Source organism: Nasonia vitripennis, chromosome 4 (assembly GCF_009193385.2).
Source record: "Nasonia vitripennis strain AsymCx chromosome 4, Nvit_psr_1.1, whole genome shotgun sequence".
Classification (NCBI taxonomy): domain Eukaryota; kingdom Metazoa; phylum Arthropoda; class Insecta; order Hymenoptera; family Pteromalidae; genus Nasonia; species Nasonia vitripennis.
Genome location: NC_045760.1, coordinates 24,549,156 through 24,574,677, shown reverse-complemented (window position 1 = coordinate 24,574,677; position 25,522 = coordinate 24,549,156). Strand labels below are relative to the sequence as shown.

General features: G+C 36.6%; 2 protein-coding genes across 3 annotated transcripts in view; both read left to right on the top strand.

Annotated features, from left to right (window-relative positions):
• Positions 1–8,627, top strand: part of LOC103316856 (protein lin-52 homolog) — a 115,311-nt gene extending 106,684 nt beyond the window's left edge. For both annotated transcript variants that reach the window (XM_032599543.1, XM_031930716.2), the window contains 3 exons: positions 7,015–7,221; positions 7,311–7,667; positions 8,519–8,627. In XM_032599543.1, the coding sequence (XP_032455434.1) occupies positions 7,167–7,221; positions 7,311–7,667; positions 8,519–8,574 (468 nt within the window). In that variant the 5' untranslated portion in view covers positions 7,015–7,166 and the 3' untranslated portion in view covers positions 8,575–8,627. The remainder of the gene's footprint in view (positions 1–7,014; positions 7,222–7,310; positions 7,668–8,518) is intronic.
• A 47-nt stretch (positions 8,628–8,674) lies between these two features.
• Positions 8,675–11,389, top strand: LOC116417460. The gene is made up of 5 exons (XM_031930714.1): positions 8,675–8,794; positions 9,264–9,505; positions 10,312–10,474; positions 10,942–10,989; positions 11,224–11,389. The coding sequence occupies exons 2-5, from the start codon at positions 9,266–9,268 to the stop codon at positions 11,259–11,261; spliced, it is 489 nt and encodes a 162-aa protein (XP_031786574.1). The 5' UTR covers positions 8,675–8,794; positions 9,264–9,265; the 3' UTR covers positions 11,262–11,389.
• The last annotated feature ends 14,133 nt before the right edge of the window (positions 11,390–25,522 follow it).

The window sequence follows — 25,522 nt, the reverse complement described above, 5'->3', positions numbered from 1 at the left end:
CTTGAGACCGTCTTGCACCTACCTTCTAGGTACAAGGCCACATTAAACATGTCTTTTCTTTTCTTCTCTATAGGGCAAGCGTCACATTATATTATTCACAACAACGGGATGCCAATAACTTTGTTTAAGGTTTTTTTTTTATTTATTTATTTAATTATTTATTTATTAAATAATTTTTTTTTCTTTTTTTGAACAAGTTTGAAGAGCTCGATATTTATATATAAAATGATTTACTTGGAGAAATAGCATAAAAATAGAATAGAAAGTTACGTAAATTCGCGATGTCAATTACCAACTTACGCACGAATTAGAAGTCTTTAAAAAATGAAGGTTTATTTAGCATTTCTGAACTCTGCTGTTGCACTTCTAGTTCGCCCCCTAGGTTTGCTAAGCGGTACATTATTAGGTGCATAAACGCCCAGCCAACTGAGAAACGTATCTTGGTCGACTGTTTCGATGATTGGCTTGATTTTTGCGGCGTCTATTTCAGGGACGATTACCTCGGCTGCTCGGTCGAAGGCTAAATTTTCATCGACCCTTTCATTGGCCACGCTTTTTACCCGTTGCTTCTTTGCTTGTCGGGGCTCTGCTCGGAGCCTGCTATTTGTAGGCTCCTCGACTTTCTCAGACTCCTTACGATGAAATGCGAAATAATAAAAATAATAATATTTTTTGTTACACCGCATATACAGACACACCCACAAACTGCCATGCCTGGAACTCGAGCCAATAGTGCTAATGCGCGCAGTAGACCATGCTGCCACCTACTACTCCTATCCTATTCCCACTCCCTTCATCCCTAAGTTCAGAGTTCTGGAATGAAGGTTCAAGCGCTCAAGCTACCATTCGAGCATCAGCCGTCAAGGTAGCTCTACACCTAGATTTTCTTTTGATACATAAGTTATAGTTTTCAAAAATGTCTCAAAAAATCGCTGTTACATACTCGGACGAAGTAAAGTAAAGGGCCATAAAGATGCGCGATCATGGAGCGCGCAACTGTAGCATCGTAAGGGATTTAGGAATACCAGAGCCCACGTTGCATGGCTGGCTATATGTTAATAAAAAAACAAATAGTCAGTCACAGGGATAAAAGCGACGTCGCAAGGAGTCTGATAAAGTCGAGGAGCCTAAAAGCAGCAGGCTTCGAGCAGAGCCCCGTCAAGCAAAGAAGCGACAACAGGTAAAAAGCGTGGCCAATCAAAGGGTCGGTGAAAATTTAGCTTTCGACCGAGCAGCCGAGATAATCGTTCCTGAAATAGACGCCGCAAAAATCAAGCCAATCATCGAGACAGTCGACCAAGATACGTTTCTCATTTGGCAGGGCGTTTATGCACCTAATAATGTACCGCTTCGAAAACCTAGAGCGCGAACTAGAAATGCAACAGCAGAGTTCAGAAATGCTATATAAACCTTCATTTTTTAAAAACTTCTAACTCGTGCATAAGTTGGTAATTGAAATCGCGAATTTACGTAACTTTCGATTCTAGTTTTATGCTATCTTACCAAGTAAATCATTTTATATATAAATATCAAGCTCTTCAAACTTGTTCAAAAAGAGAATAAAAATTATTTAATTAATAACTCAATAAAAAACCTTAAAAACAGTTATTGGCATCGCGTTAATGCGACGAATATAATGTGATGTTTACCGTATAGAGAAGAAAAGAAAACATATTTTTAATGTGGCCTTGTACCTACAAGGCAGGTGCAAGACGGTCTCAAGCCCGTGTAAACACAGAGAGAAAGTGTGCATGCGCGTAAAAGTTCTAGTAGATCGCTCTCAAAATGCGCAAAAAAAATTAATCAGAAAAAGATTTATGCTCTTCTTTACTCGTCGTCAAAGTGTCCTTATGAAAACACTTGTAACGTCCCGTGGTTACTTTTAAAAATTTACAACTCCAGCGCGTGCAGCAATATCTCTTTAGCTGTGACAGTACGTCTATCGGCGTAGAGTTCCTCTTGCTACTATAAATGAAGGGTTGTGGCCTAGGTTGAATTTTGCAGAAAAACCAAAAAGTAATCTATTTACTGAAAAATTTGTTATTTAATGTAATTTGAAAAAAAAATTGATTGAAAATATTATAAACGTATCGCTTTTAATAAGCCCTAATAAAATAAAAACAATAATAGTCATTCTTACACCGCTTATCCAGAAATGCTAAATAAACCTTCATTTTTATAGACTTGTAACTCGTGCGTAAGTTAGTAATTGAAATCGCGAATTTACGTAACTTTCTATTCTATTTTTATGCTATGTTTCCAAGTAAATCATTTTATATATAAATTTCGAGCTCTTCAAACTTGTTCAAAAAAAGAAAAACAATTATTTAATAAACAAATAATTAAATAAATAACTCAATAAAAAACCTTAAAAAAGGTTATCGTTTCCAATATAAAATTTGAGGCCCTTTCGTTTGGTGCAAGCCATTTTATCGCAGGATAAATCGTTCTCAAAATATAAGCAAAAATAATGTTTGCATCTTGTTTTCTCGACCTCGATTTACCTTATAATCAAAACATAGTCATTCCTACCCACAATTTCATTTCAAAACTACTTTTATTGGGTCATTAACCCTATACCCGTGCTTCTTTAATAATTAACTAGCCTAGCAATTTCTTATTTATTATTAAAATAATAAAATACCTTGTTAATATATTGTTTTGCAAAATAATAAGATAGTATACCTTGTTATAAACAGTTGATAGAAATCGATACGATTTCTTATTAACGTAAATTGTATACATCTTAATTGCATTCTTTGTAATAAAATTTTGTAGAAAGTCCGATATAACTCGATAAAAGTTCATATATATGTCAATATTGATCGAGAAATCTTTATACGAAATTGAATTGTTTAATCATGTAATTTTTTTCAGTAGGATAATAAAAGGCGTATAACTTTCAAATTGGATTTAATTTGATATTTACAATAAAGAATATGCTATGAAATATAAATTTGTTTGGTGTATGTGGTTGCATGCGCTACGGGATCAAAATTATTATTATTCACTTTAACCACTTTAATATAGTGTAGATATATACCCTAGAAAGAGAGAAGAAGAAAAATTGAGAAAGATAGATAGAGAGAGAGAGAGAGAGAGAGAGAGAGAGAGAGAGAGAGAGAGAGAGAGAGAGAAATCTAGGGTCCGCGGTTCCGCGTGACGGACGGACGGACACTTTGTTTTTGCCCCTGTTAAAAATAAATACATATTTTTTGTATGTATCTTTAGTACGTACTAAAAACATGTAATTTGTCTGGTAATACGTATTAATAATATGTACTGATTTGGGGCTGACTATTTAAAATATATCAAATATAAATATAAGTATTTCAAGTACCATATAAGGATAATAACACCATTTATGGCCACATCAAATACTTATATTTATATTTAATATATTTTAAATAGTCAGTCCCAAATCAGTACATATTTTTAATACGTATTACCAGGCAAATTACATGTTTTTAGTACATACTAAAGATACATACAAAAAATATATATTTATTTTTAACAGGGGCTGTTTTTTTTTTATTTAGAACTTTATGAAGCACAATTTTATTTTTTTTCCGGCTATATACTTTAGGAGTTGTATCAGCACTTGTCCCTAGATGTCGAGGGTGGTCGATCACGAGTTCCTGACACACAGCATTCCGTAGATTTTTGAATACTGGTATCCTCCTCGTACTGGGACCGTGTCTAATAATATTGAGGTCCAGGTACAGTGCTCCGTTGTTATTTGTATCTTGGTGTCTTCTACGCCCTGGCAACGACAAGTTCACTTCTTAAAAAACATACAATACGTATTCTTTAATGTAGTCACGAAATGAGTGCAAACGGTTGAATACCTGTAAAAAATATTAGTCACTAACAAATGGCATTTAGACAAGTCACAAAATCGTTTCAATATATTAAAATATTATAGGAGAAAACGATTTAAAAAAAAAATTATTTAGAATAATCAAGTAAAGTCACGTTCCAATTTTTTTTTTCCAGTTGACGATGTCTAGCAATAAGAAAAAAAATTCGCGGCACTTCTTCACGACAAATTAGAAGACAAGCACAAGCAGAAGCTGAGTTAGATTTACAAGAATGTTTGTCTGCAGCAATTGCATCGAGAACCGCATCCAATACAATACAAACTGAGAGTTTTGATGTTAACGTCGAACAATTATTTTTCGAATCTGATGAAGAAATAGATCAATATTCGGAGGCTCTGTCAAGTAATATTGATAAAAATGCTGATCACGTACCAAATGAGAATTATGATATTTTTAATATCAATGAAGAAATCATAGTGTCTGAAGATGAATACAGTAATCGTTATAGTGACAGTGACGCTGATTCTATTCCAGACTCAGAATATGAGGATTACATGGATATGGATGATTTTAATAGTAAATATTTAAGCGAAGATCAAGTTCGTGATAAGGAATTTCGTGAAGACATAGTACAATGGTCTTTAGATTTTGGAATAAATCTTAATGCTATGAAGAAACTATCAGCGATTCTCAACAAACGTACACTTACTAAATTTCCGGATGATCCACGAACATTAATAAACACACCCAGAAGCAGTAATGTTGTTAACATGGATACTGGTCACTACTGTCATATGGGAATTCAAAAGGCTGTGGAGAGTATTATTAAAAACCACCTTCTTTGTTTGCAAGGTGGTTGTACCGTTAATTTGTTCATTAATATTGATGGAGCACCGTTAACGGGAAATTCGTCTGAAAAAGGCTTATGGACTATTCTTGCCAAACACTATGATTGTCAAAGAGTACATGTTATAGGTATTTACCACGGTCCTAAGAAACCGAATGATCCAAATGAATTCTTAAAACAGTTTGTTGATGAAGCTAAATTTTTGATAGGCCATGGATTTGAATATAATAATAAAAGATATTTCGTAAGAATTCATGGATTTAATTTAGATTCTCCAGCAAAATCATTTGTCCTTTGCACAAAATACCATAGTGGTTATAGTAGCTGTAGTAAATGCGAAATAGAAGGCGAGTATTATAATTGTATATGTTTTCCATTACCAAATAAAATAAGCTTGCTAAAGTACTGTAATAGATTGTTGAGAACAAATGAACGTTTTAAAAATTTAGAATATATGCATGAGTATCAACGCAATTATAGTATTTTAAATGAATTGCCTCATGTTGGACTGGTTTCGAATGTACCCATTGATAGTATGCATGCAGTGTATTTAGGCATCATGCAGCAATTAATCAGGCATTGGATAGGTGATAAAGGAAGAAATAATAAAGAATATAAACTATCAACTGATCAAATCCAAAAAGTATCAAATACACTGGAAAGTTTGAAACGTGTTTTACCTGATGATTTCAACAGGCACTGCAGGTCCTTAATTTATTGGAAACAGTGGAAAGCAACAGAATTTCGTCATTTTTTATTGTATTTTGGACCCTTTACTTTAAAAAATATTTTAAAAACGAATGTTTACCAGATTTTTTAAAACTGCACACAAGCATGGTTATTTTAACAAACGAAACTTTATTAATGAATTCTGAAAATGTTGAGTATGCCGAACGTTTAAACATAGATTTCATACAGAGTTTTCAAGATATTTATGGGAAGGAAAATGTTATAATAATGGACTACTTATTCCACTGATAGGCGTCACATAAGCGACGATTTATGCCACGCAGCGCTATAATGATGTATTGTATACCAAGGTCGTAGATTGGATTTTTTCAGACTCATCTTCGGCTCGCTAGCGCACTCGCCTTCGGCTCATGCTAGCTCACCTCGACACCTGCTTCAAACTCCATACTCGGTCTAAAAAAGCCTACTTTACGTCCTTGGTCAATATATTATTATCGCCTGCTGCTGCGTTTTATCGCCCGCCGGTCGGTAAATGAGTACTTTTGGCCTCATTTTTAGATCAATAAAACACGAAAATCGTACATGTGTTACAACCAAAGTATTAATTTTTTATTGATTACGTGGCTAAAAAGAAGTCGCTGAGATCTTCTAATGCCAAAAAGAATAAAGCAATCCATGCAACATCGAGAAACAACCGTTTTATTGCGGTGAAAAAACAAAATTTTGCGAAAAAAATTATTCGATTGTTCCAAAATAGATACTTTAGCGTTAATGGGTTAACATAAGTTTGTTGTATATATCCTTTTAATGCCTGGTTATTTTTTAAATTCATGAATTTTTTATTTTACGTTCTGTATATACATTCTGTATATATATTGTATTTTCTGTACGCAAATTTAAAAAAAAAATAACGTAATTTATCACATGATCAAACACAAATGAAAATTACAAAAAGGTTCAGTTAACCTCAAATTGTCGCTCCTTACGAAGAGTGGCACACTTCATACTCGCGTCGAAGCAAAAGCAGTAGCACAGTTCGATATTTCCGGCGAAGACTAGCACGGTTCTCAGTGGAAAGTGAGAAAAACTTATGATAATTTAATAATTTTTGCAGTAGCTGCCCCTTTCATGCGAATGTAATTATGTGCAAAATCTGAAGTTTTTAATATTAATCAGTTTTTGCTTCATGACGCCTCGAAATCGCCAATATTTGCGTGAACTGTGCTAGTCATCGTCGGAAAATCTGAACTGAACTACTCTTCGTAGGAAATCTGAACGATGCTACTCTTCGGAGAGAGCGATGAGATAATGAGTAAAATCATTTTCCGTGTGAAAATTTGCATTAATAATGAAAGTAAATAGAATTGTTTAATAAGACTGTGTGACCGTTATTTGGTGTACCTGTACTTATGCAACTTTTATTATTAAACAAATTGGGCGAATATACAAAAAATAGAAGGTTGTTGTTTGATTAGATAGATATCGATAGTATTATCTTAAGATTTTCATATGCACTGTTCCAAATTTAGTTTACAAGATAACAAGAGTGTAAATTTTTATTTATTTGTAAGCGATGAACGATCTATAAATTTAAGTAAATTTTCCAATTGTATATTATAGAATTTAATTGAAATCAAATTTTAAAATATTTCACAGATTCTTATCAGCCAAAATGCGGGATTTCGCGATAATTTTGGACGAAGAAGACGACATTAGGGTTATAGCCAGCAAATGGTTAACTACAGACAAAGGATCAATGTTCTGGCCTCCTTTTAAAAAGGCAAGTGACGTGACAGAGGCTATAAGAGATGTCGGAAAAAAATTGGAAGACATATCCGATCACAAAGCTAATCAAATTTAATGGTAGGCTGTTATTTTTAAACTTCAACATCACTTTAATACGGTTATATTATATAGTTTAGTTAATGTATCTTTACGTGTTTCATGTACAGATAGTTATACAGATGCAGTACGTGAATCAAAGCAGCATGGGATAGAACACTTGGCAGATCCAAGTGATGATGAAAAATTAAAACGATCTAGATCAAATCGATACAAGAAAAATCGCGAAAGTTCTCCAGAAGAACCAAAAAAGAAGAAGGCCAAAACTGTTAGGAAAGATACTGATGATGAAAGTAGTGATTCAGAGGCCGGTGATTTAACAAAGAAAGTTGATTTACCCATCGATAGCGACGGCAATAAGTCTAGCGATGTCGAGCCGACTGAGGAGGATCCTCTATTGTTGCCACCTCTAAGCTTGAACGTTCAACTCCAAGACGTTGTTCAAAATAAGTTTTGTGACTATATATGTATGTACCAGTTAGATAGCAGTATGAAATAGTAAGTCATATTAAGGGGAAGTTGGAGCTACAGCTTCGCAAATCCGCCATGCGGTACTTAGTATTTTACAACTTAAACAAAAATTAAAAGTCGGATCGACATTTTCTTTTGATAGAATTATTCACTAAACTGAACACTATGGCGCTCTGGTCTTGGTTTTTCATTGCAAGCTTTATTTAAAAAGTTATAGGGAACAGGAAAACAGTGTTTTTAGCTCTGACATCCCCTTAAGGGTCGAAACTAAGAAATTTTTGCAGCGGGTGTGTTTTACTGACTGAGCGACAAGATTTATCAAGAGGGTGATTTTACTGCTCAAGCGAAGCGAGGGCAGTAGTCATCTAAGGAAGAAATCTCGCGAGTACAGTAATTATCCCGAGTAAAAATCTATTATCAATCCGTATTGCATATAGTATTTTATTAGAATCTCGATCGGAAAGCCGCCCTGAAAGACGGGATCAACAACCTTTTATTATGAGTTTGATTTAGAATAACGCGCGCACATGCATCTTGTCATTTTCGTTTATTTTGTAGTTACTATAACTTAAGATTTTGTACGAAAATCGCAAGATCTTGATGAATTTATTACAAAACAAAACTAAAGTATTGTAAACAAAAAATTAAAAAAAATTTACTTTCCAATCGAAATTGCATATTTAACTTTCGGTTATTGGGTTAAAATAATAAATCAGGGCGAAAGGTGATGGCCATTTCGTTTGGGTGTGGAATAAGATAGATTATATGACTAAATTGTGTATTACGCACACAAACTTTCTCAAATAGACATGTATGTATAATTATTGAAAATTATTTAAAAATCTAGTAGAAAAGTCTGTGAAAGGACATGTTGGAAAACCAGCGAATTCGAGTGGAGGTTAAAATAAAGAAAAGTCTGAGATATAATCTGGTAATACATCAAAAGCTCATTTACCAAATAGAGAATCTGATAACGCAAATTTTGATAAGCCGCCATCCGCAAAATCTAGTGCGGAAAAAAATACTCAGGCGTCTACTTCAAAATCCGATGAGCAAGAAAATGATCTTCCTTTGCCTGGCGTCAGTCATCTAACTGATCATGAAATTATTATTGCAACACACCGTAAATATTTTTTATTTTTTAGATCTCACGAAATATTTCGTAACACACAATATTGTTTTAATACTAGCTTAATCCAGGACTTTACTATGTTACTTCATCTAAAACAACGATCAATTACCATACATGAAAGTATTTTTGTCGCTATAAAAATAAACATTAATGTCGAGTTGTTAGTGTGATCCATAATTTATGTACACACAATATTAACACACATAAGGAGAGCTCACACCTTTTGGATCACGGATTTTGATCATTGGCTTTATTCGTTGAGAATTAATGTTATTTACCTGCATGTACACTGTACAGTACTAAACTTTTTAATTTTATTGAATTCCTTGTTATTGTTATATAATATTATTGTCTGGTGAGGTCTTTAATGAAATCGTGAGGCAGTATTTACGATATATTGTGTGTTATATGAATACTATTTTTTGCTATATGATCAATTAATTACCATAAATTGTTGCAGAGATGGTTTTTAAGTTAATAAAGAAAGTTAACAGACTAAAGCGGCAGAATGACGCTTTAAAAAGAAAATTGGAGGGTGGTTATAGAAATACTAGATCGACAGACAAACAACTTTCTTTACAAGATATTGCGGTAATTAATAACTATTTCCCCATTGACGCAAATGAAGCTAACAAGAACAAAAAAATAGATGTTGTTGAAAATATGTTAGGAAAAAAAGATCAAGAGTTCTTCCAGAATGCGGTAAAAGTTATGAATGTTTAAGCTTAAAATCATTTTAGTTTATAATCTCGGGAGGTTCGTACCTTCTTGTGACACAGTATATATCGAGTATGCTTTGATGCGCCTTCTTTCCGAAATTGCACATTTTTTATCATGATTCTATAAAGAATTAGATATAAATAAGCAAACTGCATAAATATAATTTCTATACATTTGTGAATGTTAATTACTTTGAAAAATATTTCCAAGATATTAACTATCGATTTTGTAGTATGTCTTCGCTTATTTACCATCAATAATTTATAATCTTTATTACAATTAAACTATTAAAATCGTACACCATTCCTAATAGCTATTAAGCATGACTATAACAGGAAAATAAATATCCAATTACATGTTTCTGTGTCTAATTTTCTCAATTACTGCTTTTGTTTACATACATGTACTATTGTTACATTTCTCGTGTACATAAAATTATCTTTTCAGTAATCGTCTTCGGCCTGTTATAAGCAATCGCTTTCATTAATTACCTCCAATTCGGTCATGCAATCTATTTTTTGCCCTTATTATTTGTATTTATAAATCAATATATCCTTATAATGTAGAAGGTACTAATGCAAGCATAAAAGGTACATTTTAAGTCAGTGTCTCTTATCGTACGTATAAAAAACACAGAAAAATGTATATGCATGCGTCAAAAGAAAATGGATTGTAGCAAAGACAACGTCCCTCTTTCCCTCACTCAGCTGTTCATATACATATAATTAGAATTATAAATGTATGAAACATTGTACGAAATTTTTAACATAAAGTAACTAACGTTTTAGGTAATCTTTTTCAAAAGCAAGGGAGGTAGCGATTGCCGCAAGTTAATATTTAACTGTATGATAGCTGCAATAACAAATGAAGTGGCGAATCAGTACAGCTTTATAGGGAGCAAAGCGCCAAGAAAATCTTTCAAAGACCTCCGGCTATGCACTTGCCTGTATCGTAAGTTTGTTTTTTTTTTTTTCAAAGGAGAGAATACACTCAAATTTTAAACCTTTTTGCAATTTTAAGAGCCTCTGTCGTTCATAACGGAATTTCCTAAGATGGAAAGTAAATGTAATTATATTATATATTTTGCTTTTTGATTAATGCTTTGTGTTATATAACTTAAAATGAATTTTTTCTAAATTATACCAATAGAATTCAAATTCCATCTTATTTTTTTGCTGTTTAATTTTTTTTTTTATTTTTTTCACTTAAAAGTAATTGAGCGGGCTTACTTGATCATTATATTTTACCTAGTTTACATATAAATTTTTAAATGAAACTCATAATCTTTAAGCGTTTAAACCATTCTATCGAATTATGAAATCATGGATTTTTAATTATTAGCAGTTTTGATGAACAAAATAATTTCAACTGTTGCTAATGTACACTTTATACATAAATATTATGTTTTTATTGTTTAGAAGCTGTCAAACTTGCATTTCCAAATGCAAATGACGATGACATTAAAGGTAAATATTTTAATGAATAGATTATTTTTGCCTTCTATAAAACAAGCGATTTTGTGTAGTCTTTTTTGTTTTCAAAAAATCAATCATAAACAAATTCATTTGCGTTTATTATACGCATTTTTATTAAAATCATAGCTTATTCTGTTTTTTATCAGATTCTAAAGTTTTTTGCCATAGTAAATATTATCATTCTAAAGCTATTTTGCGTTATTTTTATATGACTACTTTTTTCAGTGGAAAAGGTCCAAAAAGGGCGCCATTCCAGCCAATAGTTATAGACGAAACATTGAACAGTGGTGAAGAATCCGATTCATAATTATTGTCTTAATTTATTCAGCATTCGTAAATACTTATTTTAATTCTAATCTTAGCCAGTAATTATTATAATAAATAAAGTAGAGATCAGTAATTTAATAAAAACACAAGCTTAATTTGTAATTGATACATTTTTTTCAATAAATAAAGGTATGTAATCATTCGATTTGAAGGTTTCTTTGAGCTAATATCAACTAATTTTAATGGAAGTGTAACTTACATTTTGACAAAGGAGACTTCAAAACATAATCTTTTAATTCAAAACTTATTGCTTATTTCCATTTTTCATTAAAGTATATTTAAATTCAAATATACACTATTCGCATATCTCCTTTTAATAAATAAAATATTTATCATCCATATTTATTACTTTGAAATTACAAAAAGGTAAGTATATTTAAAAAATTGTGGTATCTTCGCTGTCCGAATCCTTCGATATTCCGGAGATGCCAACCTTGGGGCTCTGAGAGGTTCAAAGCGTGCAAAACAACGATAAAAATAAATGCAATGAACTGTTATGAGATACTAGCAGGTTACTTTTTGAGGTTAGAAATTCAAACATACACAGAATCGCGCACGAAAACGAATAGCCAATCGGAGATCACATAGAATATGTTACACAATGGCGCCATGCATTTTTTACGTCGGACAGTCCGTATTTCGAATCGAAAGATCAATTAAAGAAGTATTAAATAATACTTCTGTATATTCTAATTAATCTTGAAAATTAATGAAAAGATTTTCCGAATCTATAAGAAAGAATTTTTGGATTCTTTCTTGATTTTCTATCTGATCTTTTTTTTAAATATTTCAAAAGATTAGATGAAAGGAAACTGAAATTATCGTCTAATTTTTCGAAATACCAAAAATGTATTATGTTAAGCTTTCGCCAAGGTTAGTGTAATGTTTTAACGAATATACCAGTAACGAGGTTACTGAAATACTCGATGAAACGTTACACTAACCTTGGTGAAAGCTTACCATAATAAATTTTTGGTATTTCGAAAAATTAGACGATAATTTCAGTTACCTTACATATAATCTTCTGAAAGATTTCAAAAAAGATTCAATAAAGCATCAATATGGCATTTAGAAAAGATTCCACAAATTCTTTCTGAAAGATTCCAAAAATCTTTATGAAAGATTAAAAAGAAATCTTTCTGAAAGATTAAAAAGACATCTTTATTAAAGTTTCAAAAATCGTTTATAAAAGATTCCAAAAAATATTTAAAAAATATTCCAATAATATTTCTGAAAGATTACAGCAACATATCTGCAAGCTTCCATAATTCTTTCTGAGACCTTCATAGAAGGTTACCAAAAATTTTCGAACATTTTTTCGATATATTGGAAAATTACTGGAATCATCCAAAAACTTTCATTATTATTTTCAGAAGCTTTCGAGAAAGCTTTCAAACATATTTCACGGAACAACCCGGTAATGTTGTTGTAATCATTTTTGAAGTTTCACAAATTCTTTCCAAAATATTCCAAAAATCTTTCTGAAATCTTAACAGAAGGTTACCTGAAATTTTCAACCAATTTTAAAATATATTGGAATCTTACTGGAATCTTCCAGAAGCTTTCATCAACGTTTTTACAATCTTCCAAGAAAGCTTCCAAACATCTTTCACAGAAGGAAACAGCAATGTTGCTGGAAATCTTTCTGACATTAATTTGCAGCAGACATTTGAAGTATCTGGGAAGATTCCACAAATTCTTTCGGAAATATTCCAAAAATCTTGCTGAAACCTTAATAGAAGTCGAGGAGCCTTAAAACAGCAGGCTCCGAGCAGAGCCTCGACAAGCAAAGAAGCGACAACAGGTAAAAAACGGAGGCTTCATGGCCCGCGAACATCGTCGAATCGTCTCCGGATATACCCTGATTGAAAAAAGGAGTCTGTCTCTTCGTCGACAGTGCTAAGGATCGCATGTTCCTATCGCGTTTTTCTAAGCACCGCATGATGCTTAATGTCGTTGCAATATGCTTACGATGGCTTCCTTCGGGCCGACAGTACCGAGGAGAACCCATCACGGTCGCGGAGAAATGCGATGCTGAAACCCGCGTGTTTCGAAGCATTCAGCAGGACGCGTGTTCCGATTCAATTGCATGCTTGACGAAGGGTATTCAGGTGAAGGGGTCGCATATTGCGGCACTTAACCCGTGTTTGGATGCGAATGGAGTTGTACGTGTGGGAGGACGTCTGAAGAATGCAGATATCCCTATAGCTAGTAAGCACCCCATACTATTGCCTTCAAGGAATCATGTCACGGATTTGATCATCCGTGAAGCTCACGAGTCGAACTACCACTCCGGTGTTCAAAGCACTCTTTTCTATTTGCGACAACGTTTTTGGTTGATTGACGCAAAGAATCAGGTTCGTCATGTCATCCGCGAGTGTGTCACGTGTATTAGACACAAGCCCCCTCCAATTCACTGCAAGATGGCAGATCTCCCGACCGCTAGGGTCACCGAATCTCACGTTTTTTCTCACGTAGGCGTAGATTTCTTTGGTCCCCTTTCCATTAAAGAGAAAAAGCGACATAATCGTACAGCCCTCAAGGCGTATGGGTGCGTTTTCGTATGCATGGCCACAAAAGCGGTGACCATAGAGATAACCAGCGATTTGACCACCGAAGGTTTCCTAGGCGCGTTCGCTAGATTCGTAGGACGTAGAGGTATTCCCCAGCATGTATACTCCGATAACGGGACCAATTTCGTTGGGGCCAACAACCAGCTTAGGGAACTTTTCGCACTCCTCAATTCAGAAGAGTTCAAATCTAAGGTGAATGCCAAAGCTCTTTCGTTAGATATTCAATGGCATTTTAACCCGCCCTTATCTCCGCATTTTGGTGGTTTATGGGAGGCCGCGGTAAAATCATTTAAGCATCATCTCAAACGCGTAGTGGGTGGGCAACTTCTCACATTCGAAGAGCTCTATACTCTCGTGATAGAGATAGAGGCAATTATAAATTCTCGACCCCTCTGGTCAATCTCTGCCGACCCCAATGACCCAATAGCGTTAACCCCAGCTCATATTCTGATAGGTAGGCCTATTACAGTTCTGCCAAGCGTTGATTTAACATCTATTCCAGATAATCGACTGTCCATTTGGAAGTTCATCACCAAAGCCCGACAGGACTTCTGGAAGCGGTGGCATTTGGAATATCTCCACGAGCTCCAGCAGCGTCAAAAATGGCATGACTCTACTGGAGAACTACGGAAAGGAATGGTTGTCATCCTCATCGATAAAAATCAGCCTTGTACGCAGTGGCAGCTGGCAGTCGTTCAAGAGGTGCACCCGGGAACCGACGGACTCGCTCGAGTCGCCACCGTTCGAACTTCACGAGGGACTCTGAAGCGGAACATCACTCAGCTGTGCCCTCTTCCCACGTCTTCAACGGAAGAAGCTGAATGAATTATATATATTTACACTCACATACATACACACTCAATCACATGTACAACCGTCGAATGTACACCCTCTCGAACGATGATTTCGTTTGCTCGTGTTACTCGCAACAGGGGGAGAATGTTCCGTCGAGACCCGAGGTGTAAGTTCCGCCGTGAAAACGGTGTCGAGCGAACTCAGCGAGGTCGACGTAGAGCATGTGGCTCCATCTCCCGTGCTCGAGTTGAACAAGCGGAGTCGCGACTTGCCGCGCTCGCCGGCAGCGCCGCCGGCCTCGTGTCGCGCGCGGCCGGACGAGCGCCGAGTTAGTTGACGATAAGACGCCAAGCTTGACAGCTCGTGCAGTCAAGCTAGCGAACGATCGAACTTTTTGGCTCTTGCGAATCCGTCCGTACGTCCATCGAGCGTTTCTGGTGCTGGTGCTTGTGCTACTCTCTCTCTCTATCTCTCTCTCTCATTCTCTCTAAATCTCTCTCCTTTGTCTCTTTCGCTGCCTGCTACTCGCGTTCGGCTCGCGCCCGGTTCCGCGAATCGTATCTCGCGCGCGTCGAAACGTGCAAGTCGGTAGAACTGCGCTACCGACTTGAGTCTGTGGAACTGCGCCACTGACTCGAAGCGAAGATTCTCTCTGAGAATCGCACGAACACGACACACACACGAACACGACACACGTTCATCTTTTTCTTAGAAGCTTGTAAGAACTTCGAGAGGGGTTTTATGCCTCACGGCTTTCCCCTCTCAATTTGAGCGTGATTAAATATTCTCGATTTTCGCTCAATCGACTTCTTTATTTCTCCCACACCTCACTCCTTGCGAACTCGAACACACACACAAAAAAAGCGGGAATATTCGCCTCAGAATATTTCGCGCGCGACAATTCACTGGGCGTTTATGCACCTAATAATGTACCGCTTAGCAAACCTAGAGGGCGAACTAGAAGTGCAACAGCAGAGTTCAGAAATGCTAAATAAACCTTCATTTTTTAAAGACTTCTAATTCGTGCGTAAGTTGGTAATTGAAATCGCGAATTTACGTAACTTTCTATTCTATTTTTATGCTATTTTTCCACGTAAATCATTTTATATATAAATATCGAGCTCTTCAAACTTGTTCAAAAAAAGAAAAAAAAATTATTTAATAAATAAATAATTAAATAAATAAATCAAAAAAAAATTTAAACAAAGTTATTGGCATCCCGTTATTGCGAACAATATAATGTGACGCTTGTCCTATAGAAAAGAAAGGAAAACACATTTTTAATGTGGCCTTGTACCTACAAGGTAGGTGCAAGACGGTCTCAAGCCCGTGTAAACACAGAGAGAAAGTGTGCATGCGCGTAAAAGTTCTAGTAGATCGCTCTCAAAATGTGCAAAAAAATTAATCCGAAAAAGATTTATGCTCTTATTTACTCGTCGTAAAAGTGACCTTACGAATACACTTGTAACGTGTTGTGGTTACTTTTAAAACTTTACAAGTCCAGCGCATGCAGCAGTATCTCTTTAGCCGTGGCAGTATGTCTATCGGTCTAGAGTTCCTCTTGCTACTATAATTGAAGGGTTTTGGCCTAGGTTGCATTTTGCAGATAAACCAAAAAGTAATCTATTTACAGAAAAATTTGTTATTTAATGTAATTTGAAAAAAAAAATTTTATTGAAAATATTAAAAACGTTTCGCTATTATTAAGCCCTAATAAAATAAAATAATAATAGACATTGTTACACCGCTTATCCAGACACACCCACAAACTGCCATGTCTGGAACTCGATCCAATCGTGCTAATGCCCGCAGTCGACCGTGCTGCCACCTACCACTCCTCTCCTATCCCCCCTCCCTTCATCCCTCCGTTCAGGGTTCTGGAATGAACGTTCAAGCGGTCAGGCTGCCATTCGAGGTTCAGCCGTCAAGGTAGCTCTACACCTAGATTTTCCTGTGATACGTAAGTTATAGTTTTCAAAAATGTCTCCAAAAATCTCTGCTCCATACTCGGACGAAGTAAAGTTAAGGGCCATAAAGATGCGCGACCAGGGAGCGCGCAACTGTATCATCGTAAGGGAGTTAGGAATACCAGAGTCCACGTTGCGTGGCTGGCTATATGTTAATAAAAAAACAAATAGTCAGTCACAGGGACAAAAGCGACGTCGCAAGGAGTCTGATAAAGTCGAGGAGCATCAAAACTGCACGCTGCGAGCTGAGCCCCTACAAGCAAGGAAGCGACAACAGGTAAAAAGTGTGGCCAATCAAAGGTTCGATGAAAATTCAGCGTTCGTCCGAGCAGCCGAGGTAATCGTTCCCGAAATAGACGCCGCAAAAATCAAGCCAATCATCGAAACAGTCGACCAAGATACGTTTCTCAGTTGGCTGGGCGTTTATGCACCTAATAATGTACCGCTTAGCAAACCTAGAGGGCGAACTAGAAGTGCAACAGCAGAGTTCAGAAATGCTAAATAAACCTTCATTTTTTAAAGACTTCTAATTCGTGCGTAAGTTGGTAATTGAAATCGCGAATTTACGTAACTTTCTATTCTATTTTTATGCTATTTTTCCAAGTAAATCATTTTATATATAAATATCGAGCTCTTCAAACTTGTTCAAAAAAAGAAAAAAAAATTATTTAATAAATAAATAATTAAATAAATAAATCAAAAAAAAACCTTAAACAAAGTCATTGGCATCCCGTTATTGCGAATAGTATAATGTGACGCTTGCCCTATAGAGAAGAAAAGAAAACACATTTTTAATGTGGCCTTGTACCTAGAAGGTAGGTGCAAGACGGTCTCAAGCCCGTGTAAACATAGAGAGAAAGTGTGCATGCGGGTAAAAGTGCTAGTAGATCGCTCTCAAAATGCGCAAAAAAATTAAACCGAAAAAGATTTATGCTTTTCTTTACTCGTCGTCAAAGTGGCCTTTCGAAAACACTTGTAACGTGTTGTGGTTACTTTTAAAACTTTTCAAGTCCAGCGCATGCAGCAGTATCTCTTTAGCCGTGGCAGTATGTCTATCGGCGTAGAGTTCCTCTTGCTACTATAATTGAAGGGTTTTGGCCTAGGTTGCATTTTGCAGAATAACCAAAAAGTAATCTATTTACTGAAAAATTTGTTAATCAATGTAATTTGAAAAAAAAAATTTTATTGAAAATATTAAAAACGTTTCGCTATTATTAAGCCCTAATAAAATAAAATAATAATAGACATTGTTACACCGCTTATCCAGACACACCGACAAACTGCCATGTCTGGAACTCGAGCCAATCGTGCTAATGCCCGCAGACGACCGTGCTGCCACCTACCACTCCTCTCCTATACCCCCTCCCTTCATCCCTCCGTTCAGGGTTCTGGAATGAACGTTCAAGCGGTCAGGCTGCCATTCGAGGTTCAGCCGTCAAGATGCGCGACCAGGGAGCGCGCAACTGTATCATCGTAAGGGAGTTAGGAATACCAGAGTCCACGTTGCGTGGCTGGCTATATGTTAATAAAAAAACAAATAGTCAGTCACAGGGACAAAAGCGACGTCGCAAGGAGTCTGATAAAGTCGAGGAGCATCAAAACTGCACGCTGCGAGCTGAGCCCCTACAAGCAAGGAAGCGACAACAGGTAAAAAGTGTGGCCAATCAAAGGTTCGATGAAAATTCAGCGTTCGTCCGAGCAGCCGAGGTAATCGTTCCCGAAATAGACGCCGCAAAAATCAAGCCAATCATCGAAACAGTCGACCAAGATACGTTTCTCAGTTGGCTGGGCGTTTATGCACCTAATAATGTACCGCTTAGCAAACCTAGAGGGCGAACTAGAAGTGCAACAGCAGAGTTCAGAAATGCTAAATAAACCTTCATTTTTTAAAGACTTCTAATTCGTGCGTAAGTTGGTAATTGAAATCGCGAATTTACGTAACTTTCTATTCTATTTTTATGCTATTTTTCCACGTAAATCATTTTATATATAAATAACGAGCTCTTCAAACTTGTTCAAAAAAAGAAAAAAAAATTATTCAATAAATAAATAATTAAATAAATAAATCAAAAAAAAAAACCTTAAACAAAGTCATTGGCATCCCGTTATTGCGAATAGTATAATGTGACGCTTGCCCTATAGTGAAGAAAAGAAAACACATTTTTAATGTGGCCTTGTACCTAGAAGGTAGGTGCAAGACGGTCTCAAGCCCGTGTAAACATAGAGAGAAAGTGTGCATGCGGGTAAAAGTGCTAGTAGATCGCTCTCAAAATGCGCAAAAAAATTAAACCGAAAAAGATTTATGCTTTTCTTTACTCGTCGTCAAAGTGGCCTTTCGAAAACACTTGTAACGTGTTGTGGTTACTTTTAAAACTTTTCAAGTCCAGCGCATGCAGCAGTATCTCTTTAGCCGTGGCAGTATGTCTATCGGCGTAGAGTTCCTCTTGCTACTATAATTGAAGGGTTTTGGCCTAGGTTGCATTTTGCAGAATAACCAAAAAGTAATCTATTTACTGAAAAATTTGTTAATCAATGTAATTTGAAAAAAAAAATTTTATTGAAAATATTAAAAACGTTTCGCTATTATTAAGCCCTAATAAAATAAAATAATAATAGACATTGTTACACCGCTTATCCAGACACACCGACAAACTGCCATGTCTGGAACTCGAGCCAATCGTGCTAATGCCCGCAGACGACCGTGCTGCCACCTACCACTCCTCTCCTATACCCCCTCCCTTCATCCCTCCGTTCAGGGTTCTGGAATGAACGTTCAAGCGGTCAGGCTGCCATTCGAGGTTCAGCCGTCAAGATGCGCGACCAGGGAGCGCGCAACTGTATCATCGTAAGGGAGTTAGGAATACCAGAGTCCACGTTGCGTGGCTGGCTATATGTTAATAAAAAAACAAATAGTCAGTCACAGGGACAAAAGCGACGTCGCAAGGAGTCTGATAAAGTCGAGGAGCATCAAAACTGCACGCTGCGAGCTGAGCCCCTACAAGCAAGGAAGCGACAACAGGTAAAAAGTGTGGCCAATCAAAGGTTCGATGAAAATTCACCGTTCGTCCGAGCAGCCGAGGTAATCGTTCCCGAAATAGACGCCGCAAAAATCAAGCCAATCATCGAAACAGTCGACCAAGATACGTTTCTCAGTTGGCTGGGCGTTTATGCACCTAATAATGTACCGCTTAGCAAACCTAGAGGGCGAACTAGAAGTGCAACAGCAGAGTTCAGAAATGCTAAATAAACCTTCATTTTTTAAAGACTTCTAATTCGTGCGTAAGTTGGTAATTGAAATCGCGAATTTACGTAACTTTCTATTCTATTTTTATGCTATTTTTCCACGTAAATCATTTTATATATAAATAACGAGCTCTTCAAACTTGTTCAAAAAAAGAAAAAAAAATTATTCAATAAATAAATAATTAAATAAATAAATCAAAAAAAAATTTAAACAAAGTTATTGGCATCCCGTTATTGCGAACAATATAATGTGACGCTTGTCCTATAGAAAAGAAAGGAAAACACATTTTTAATGTGGCCTTGTACCTACAAGGTAGGTGCAAGACGGTCTCAAGCCCGTGTAAACACAGAGAGAAAGTGTGCATGCGCGTAAAAGTTCTAGTAGATCGCTCTCAAAATGTGCAAAAAAATTAATCCGAAAAAGATTTATGCTCTTATTTACTCGTCGTCAAAGTGACCTTACGAATACACTTGTAACGTGTTGTGGTTACTTTTAAAACTTTACAATTCCAGCGCATGCAGCAGTATCTCTTTAGCCGTGGCAGTATGTCTATCGGTCTAGAGTTCCTCTTGCTACTATAATTGAAGGGTTTTGGCCTAGGTTGCATTTTGCAGAATAACCAAAAAGTAATCTATTTACTGAAAAATTTGTTAATCAATGTAATTTGAAAAAAAAATTTTATTGAAAATATTAATAGCGTATCGCTCTTATTAAGCCCTAATAAAATAAAAACAATAATAGACATTGTTACACCGCTTATCCAGACACACCCACAAACTGCCATGTCTGGAACTCGAGCCAATAGTGATAATGCCCGCAGTCGACCGTGCTGCCACCTACCACTACTCTCCTATCTCCCCTCCCTTCATCTCTACGTTCAGGGTTCTGGAATGAACGTTCAAGCGGTCAGGCTGCCATTCGAGGTTCAGCCGTCAAGGTAGCTCTACACCTAGATTTTCCTGTGATACGTAATTTATAGTTTTCAAAAATGTCTCCAAAAATCTCTGCTCCATACTCGGACGAAGTAAAGTTAAGGGCCATAAAGATGCGCGACCAGGGAGCGCGCAACTGTATCATCGTAAGGGAGTTAGGAATACCAGAGTCCACGTTGCGTGACTGGCTATATGTTAATAAAAAAACAAATAGTCAGTCACAGGGACAAAAGCGACGTCGCAAGGAGTCTGATAAAGTCGAGGAGCATCAAAACTGCACGCTGCGAGCTGAACCCCTACAAGCAAGGAAGCGACAACAGGTAAAAAGTGTGGCCAATCAAAGGTTCGATGAAAATTCAGCGTTCGTCCGAGCAGCCGAGGTAATCGTTCCCGAAATAGACGCCGCAAAAATCAAGCCAATCATCGAAACAGTCGACCAAGATACGTTTCTCAGTTGGCTGGGCGTTTATGCACCTAATAATGTACCGCTTAGCACACCTAGAGGGCGAACTAGAAGTGCAACAGCAGAGTTCAGAAATGCTAAATAAACCTTCATTTTTTAAAGACTTCTAATTCGTGCGTAAGTTGGTAATTGAAATCGCGAATTTACGTAACTTTCTATTCTATTTTTATGCTATATTTCCACGTAAATCATTTTATATATAAATATCGAGCTCTTCAAACTTGTTCAAAAATAGAAAAAAAAATTATTTAATAAATAAATAATTAAATAAATAAATCAAAAAAAAAATTTAAACAAAGTTATTGGCATCCCTTTATTGCGAATAATATAATGTGACGCTTGTCCTATAGAGAAGAAACGAAAACACATTTTTAATGTGGCCTTGTACCTACAAGGTAGGTGCAAGACGGTCTCAAACCCGTGTAAACACAGAGAGAAAGTGTCCATGCGCGTAAAAGTTCTAGTAGATCGCTCTCAAAATGCGCAAAAAAATTAAACCGAAAAAGATTTATGCTTTTATTTACTCGTCGTCAAAGTGACCTTACGAATACACTTGTATCGTGTTGTGGTTACTTTAAAAACTTTACAATTCCAGCGCATGCAGCAGTATCTCTTTAGCCGTGGCAGTATGTCTATCGGTCTAGAGTTCCTCTTGCTACTATAATTGAAGGGTTTTGGCCTAGGTTGCATTTTGCAGAATAACCAAAAAGTAATATATTTACTGAAAAATTTGTTAATCAATGTAATTTGAAAAAAAAATTTTATTGAAAATATTAAAAGCGTATCGCTCTTATTAAGCCCTAATAAAATAAAAACAATAATAGACATTGTTACACCGCTTATCCAGACACACCCACAAACTGCCATGTCTGGAACTCGAGCCAATAGTGATAATGCCCGCAGTCGACCGTGCTGCCACCTACCACTACTCTCCTATCTCCCCTCCCTTCATCTCTACGTTCAGGGTTCTGGAATGAACGTTCAAACGGTCAGGCTGCCATTCGAGGTTCAGCCGTCAAGGTAGCTCTACACCTAGATTTTCCTGTGATACGTAAGTTATAGTTTTCAAAAATGTCTCCAAAAATCTCTGCTCCATACTCGGACGAAGTAAAGTTAAGGGCCATAAAGATGCGCGACCAGGGAGCGCGCAACTGTATCATCGTAAGGGAGTTAGGAATACCAGAGTCCACGTTGCGTGGCTGGCTATATGTTAATAAAAAAACAAATAGTCAGTCACAGGGACAAAAGCGACGTCGCAAGGAGTCTGATAAAGTCGAGGAGCATCAAAACTGCACGCTGCGAGCTGAGCCCCTACAAGCAAGGAAGCGACAACAGGTAAAAAGTGTGGCCAATCAAAGGTTCGATGAAAATTCAGCGTTCGTCCGAGCAGCCGAGGTAATCGTTCCCGAAATAGACGCCGCAAAAATCAAGCCAATCATCGAAACAGTCGACCAAGATACGTTTCTCAGTTGGCTGGGCGTTTATGCACCTAATAATGTACCGCTTAGCAAACCTAGAGGGCGAACTAGAAGTGCAACAGCAGAGTTCAGAAATGCTAAATAAACCTTCATTTTTTAAAGACTTCTAATTCGTGCGTAAGTTGGTAATTGAAATCGCGAATTTACGTAACTTTCTATTCTATTTTTATGCTATTTTTCCACGTAAATCATTTTATATATAAATAACGAGCTCTTCAAACTTGTTCAAAAAAAGAAAAAAAAATTATTTAATAAATAAATAATTAAATAAATAAATCAAAAAAAAATTTAAACAAAGTTATTGGCATCCCGTTATTGCGAACAATATAATGTGACGCTTGTCCCATAGAAAAGAAACGAAAACACATTTTTAATGTGGCCTTGTACCTACAAGGTAGGTGCAAGACGGTCTCAAGCCCGTGTAAACACAGAGAGAAAGTGTGCATGGGCGTAAAAGTTCTAGTAGATCGCTCTCAAAATGTGCAAAAAAATTAATCCGAAAAAGATTTATGCTCTTATTTACTCGTCGTAAAAGTGACCTTACGAATACACTTGTAACGTGTTGTGGTTACTTTTAAAACTTTACAATTCCAGCGCATGCGGCAGTATCTCTTTAGCCGTGGCAGTATGTCTATCGGTCTAGAGTTCCTCTTGCTACTATAATTGAAGGGTTTTGGCCTAGGTTGCATTTTGCAGATAAACCAAAAAGTAATCTATTTACAGAAAAATTTGTTATTTAATGTAATTTGAAAAAAAAAATTTTATTGAAAATATTAAAAACGTTTCGCTATTATTAAGCCCTAATAAAATAAAATAATAATAGACATTGTTACACCGCTTATCCAGACACACCCACAAACTGCCATGTCTGGAACTCGATCCAATCGTGCTAATGCCCGCAGTCGACCGTGCTGCCACCTACCACTCCTCTCCTATCCCCCCTCCCTTCATCCCTCCGTTCAGGGTTCTGGAATGAACGTTCAAGCGGTCAGGCTGCCATTCGAGGTTCAGCCGTCAAGGTAGCTCTACACCTAGATTTTCCTGTGATACGTAAGTTATAGTTTTCAAAAATGTCTCCAAAAATCTCTGCTCCATACTCGGACGAAGTAAAGTTAAGGGCCATAAAGATGCGCGACCAGGGAGCGCGCAACTGTATCATCGTAAGGGAGTTAGGAATACCAGAGTCCACGTTGCGTGGCTGGCTATATGTTAATAAAAAAACAAATAGTCAGTCACAGGGACAAAAGCGACGTCGCAAGGAGTCTGATAAAGTCGAGGAGCATCAAAACTGCACGCTGCGAGCTGACCCTACAAGCAAGGAAGCGACAACAGGTAAAAAGTGTGGCCAATCAAAGGTTCGATGAAAATTCAGCGTTCGTCCGAGCAGCCGAGGTAATCGTTCCCGAAATAGACGCCGCAAAAATCAAGCCAATCATCGAAACAGTCGACCAAGATACGTTTCTCAGTTGGCTGGGCGTTTATGCACCTAATAATGTACCGCTTAGCACACCTAGAGGGCGAACTAGAAGTGCAACAGCAGAGTTCAGAAATGCTAAATAAACCTTCATTTTTTAAAGACTTCTAATTCGTGCGTAAGTTGGTAATTGAAATCGCGAATTTACGTAACTTTCTATTCTATTTTTATGCTATTTTCCACGTAAATCATTTTATATATAAATATCGAGCTCTTCAAACTTGTTCAAAAAAGAAAAAAAAATTATTTAATAAATAAATAATTAAATAAATAAATCAAAAAAAAATTTAAACAAAGTTATTGGCATCCCTTTATTGCGAAAATATAATGTGACGCTTGTCCTATAGAGAAGAAACGAAAACACATTTTTAATGTGGCCTTGTACCTACAAGGTAGGTGCAAGACGGTCTCAAACCCGTGTAAACACAGAGAGAAAGTGTCCATGCGCGTAAAAGTTCTAGTAGATCGCTCTCAAAATGCGCAAAAAAATTAAACCGAAAAAGATTTATGCTTTTATTTACTCGTCGTCAAAGTGACCTTACGAATACACTTGTATCGTGTTGTGGTTACTTTAAAAACTTTACAATTCCAGCGCATGCAGCAGTATCTCTTTAGCCGTGGCAGTATGTCTATCGGTCTAGAGTTCCTCTTGCTACTATAATTGAAGGGTTTTGGCCTAGGTTGCATTTTGCAGAATAACCAAAAAGTAATATATTTACTGAAAAATTTGTTAATCAATGTAATTTGAAAAAAAAATTTTATTGAAAATATTAAAAGCGTATCGCTCTTATTAAGCCCTAATAAAATAAAAACAATAATAGACATTGTTACACCGCTTATCCAGACACACCCACAAACTGCCATGTCTGGAACTCGAGCCAATAGTGATAATGCCCGCAGTCGACCGTGCTGCCACCTACCACTACTCTCCTATCTCCCCTCCCTTCATCTCTACGTTCAGGGTTCTGGAATGAACGTTCAAGCGGTCAGGCTGCCATTCGAGGTTCAGCCGTCAAGGTAGCTCTACACCTAGATTTTCCTGTGATACGTAAGTTATAGTTTTCAAAAATGTCTCCAAAAATCTCTGCTCCATACTCGGACGAAGTAAAGTTAAGGGCCATAAAGATGCGCGACCAGGGAGCGCGCAACTGTATCATCGTAAGGGAGTTAGGAATACCAGAGTCCACGTTGCGTGACTGGCTATATGTTAATAAAAAAACAAATAGTCAGTCACAGGGACAAAAGCGACGTCGCAAGGAGTCTGATAAAGT

What these genes read in the sequence shown, in the direction of transcription:
- LOC116417460 (XM_031930714.1), top strand. Translation starts at nt 9,266, where the DNA reads ATGGTTTTTAAGTTAATAAAGAAAGTTAACAGACTAAAGCGGCAGAAT. An exon ending in AAGAGTTCTTCCAGAATGCG is followed by an intron (nt 9,506 to 10,311) that starts GTAAAAGTTATG and finishes CTAACGTTTTAG; the next exon opens with GTAATCTTTTTCAAAAGCAA. An exon ending in GCTATGCACTTGCCTGTATC is followed by an intron (nt 10,475 to 10,941) that starts GTAAGTTTGTTT and finishes TTTATTGTTTAG; the next exon opens with AAGCTGTCAAACTTGCATTT.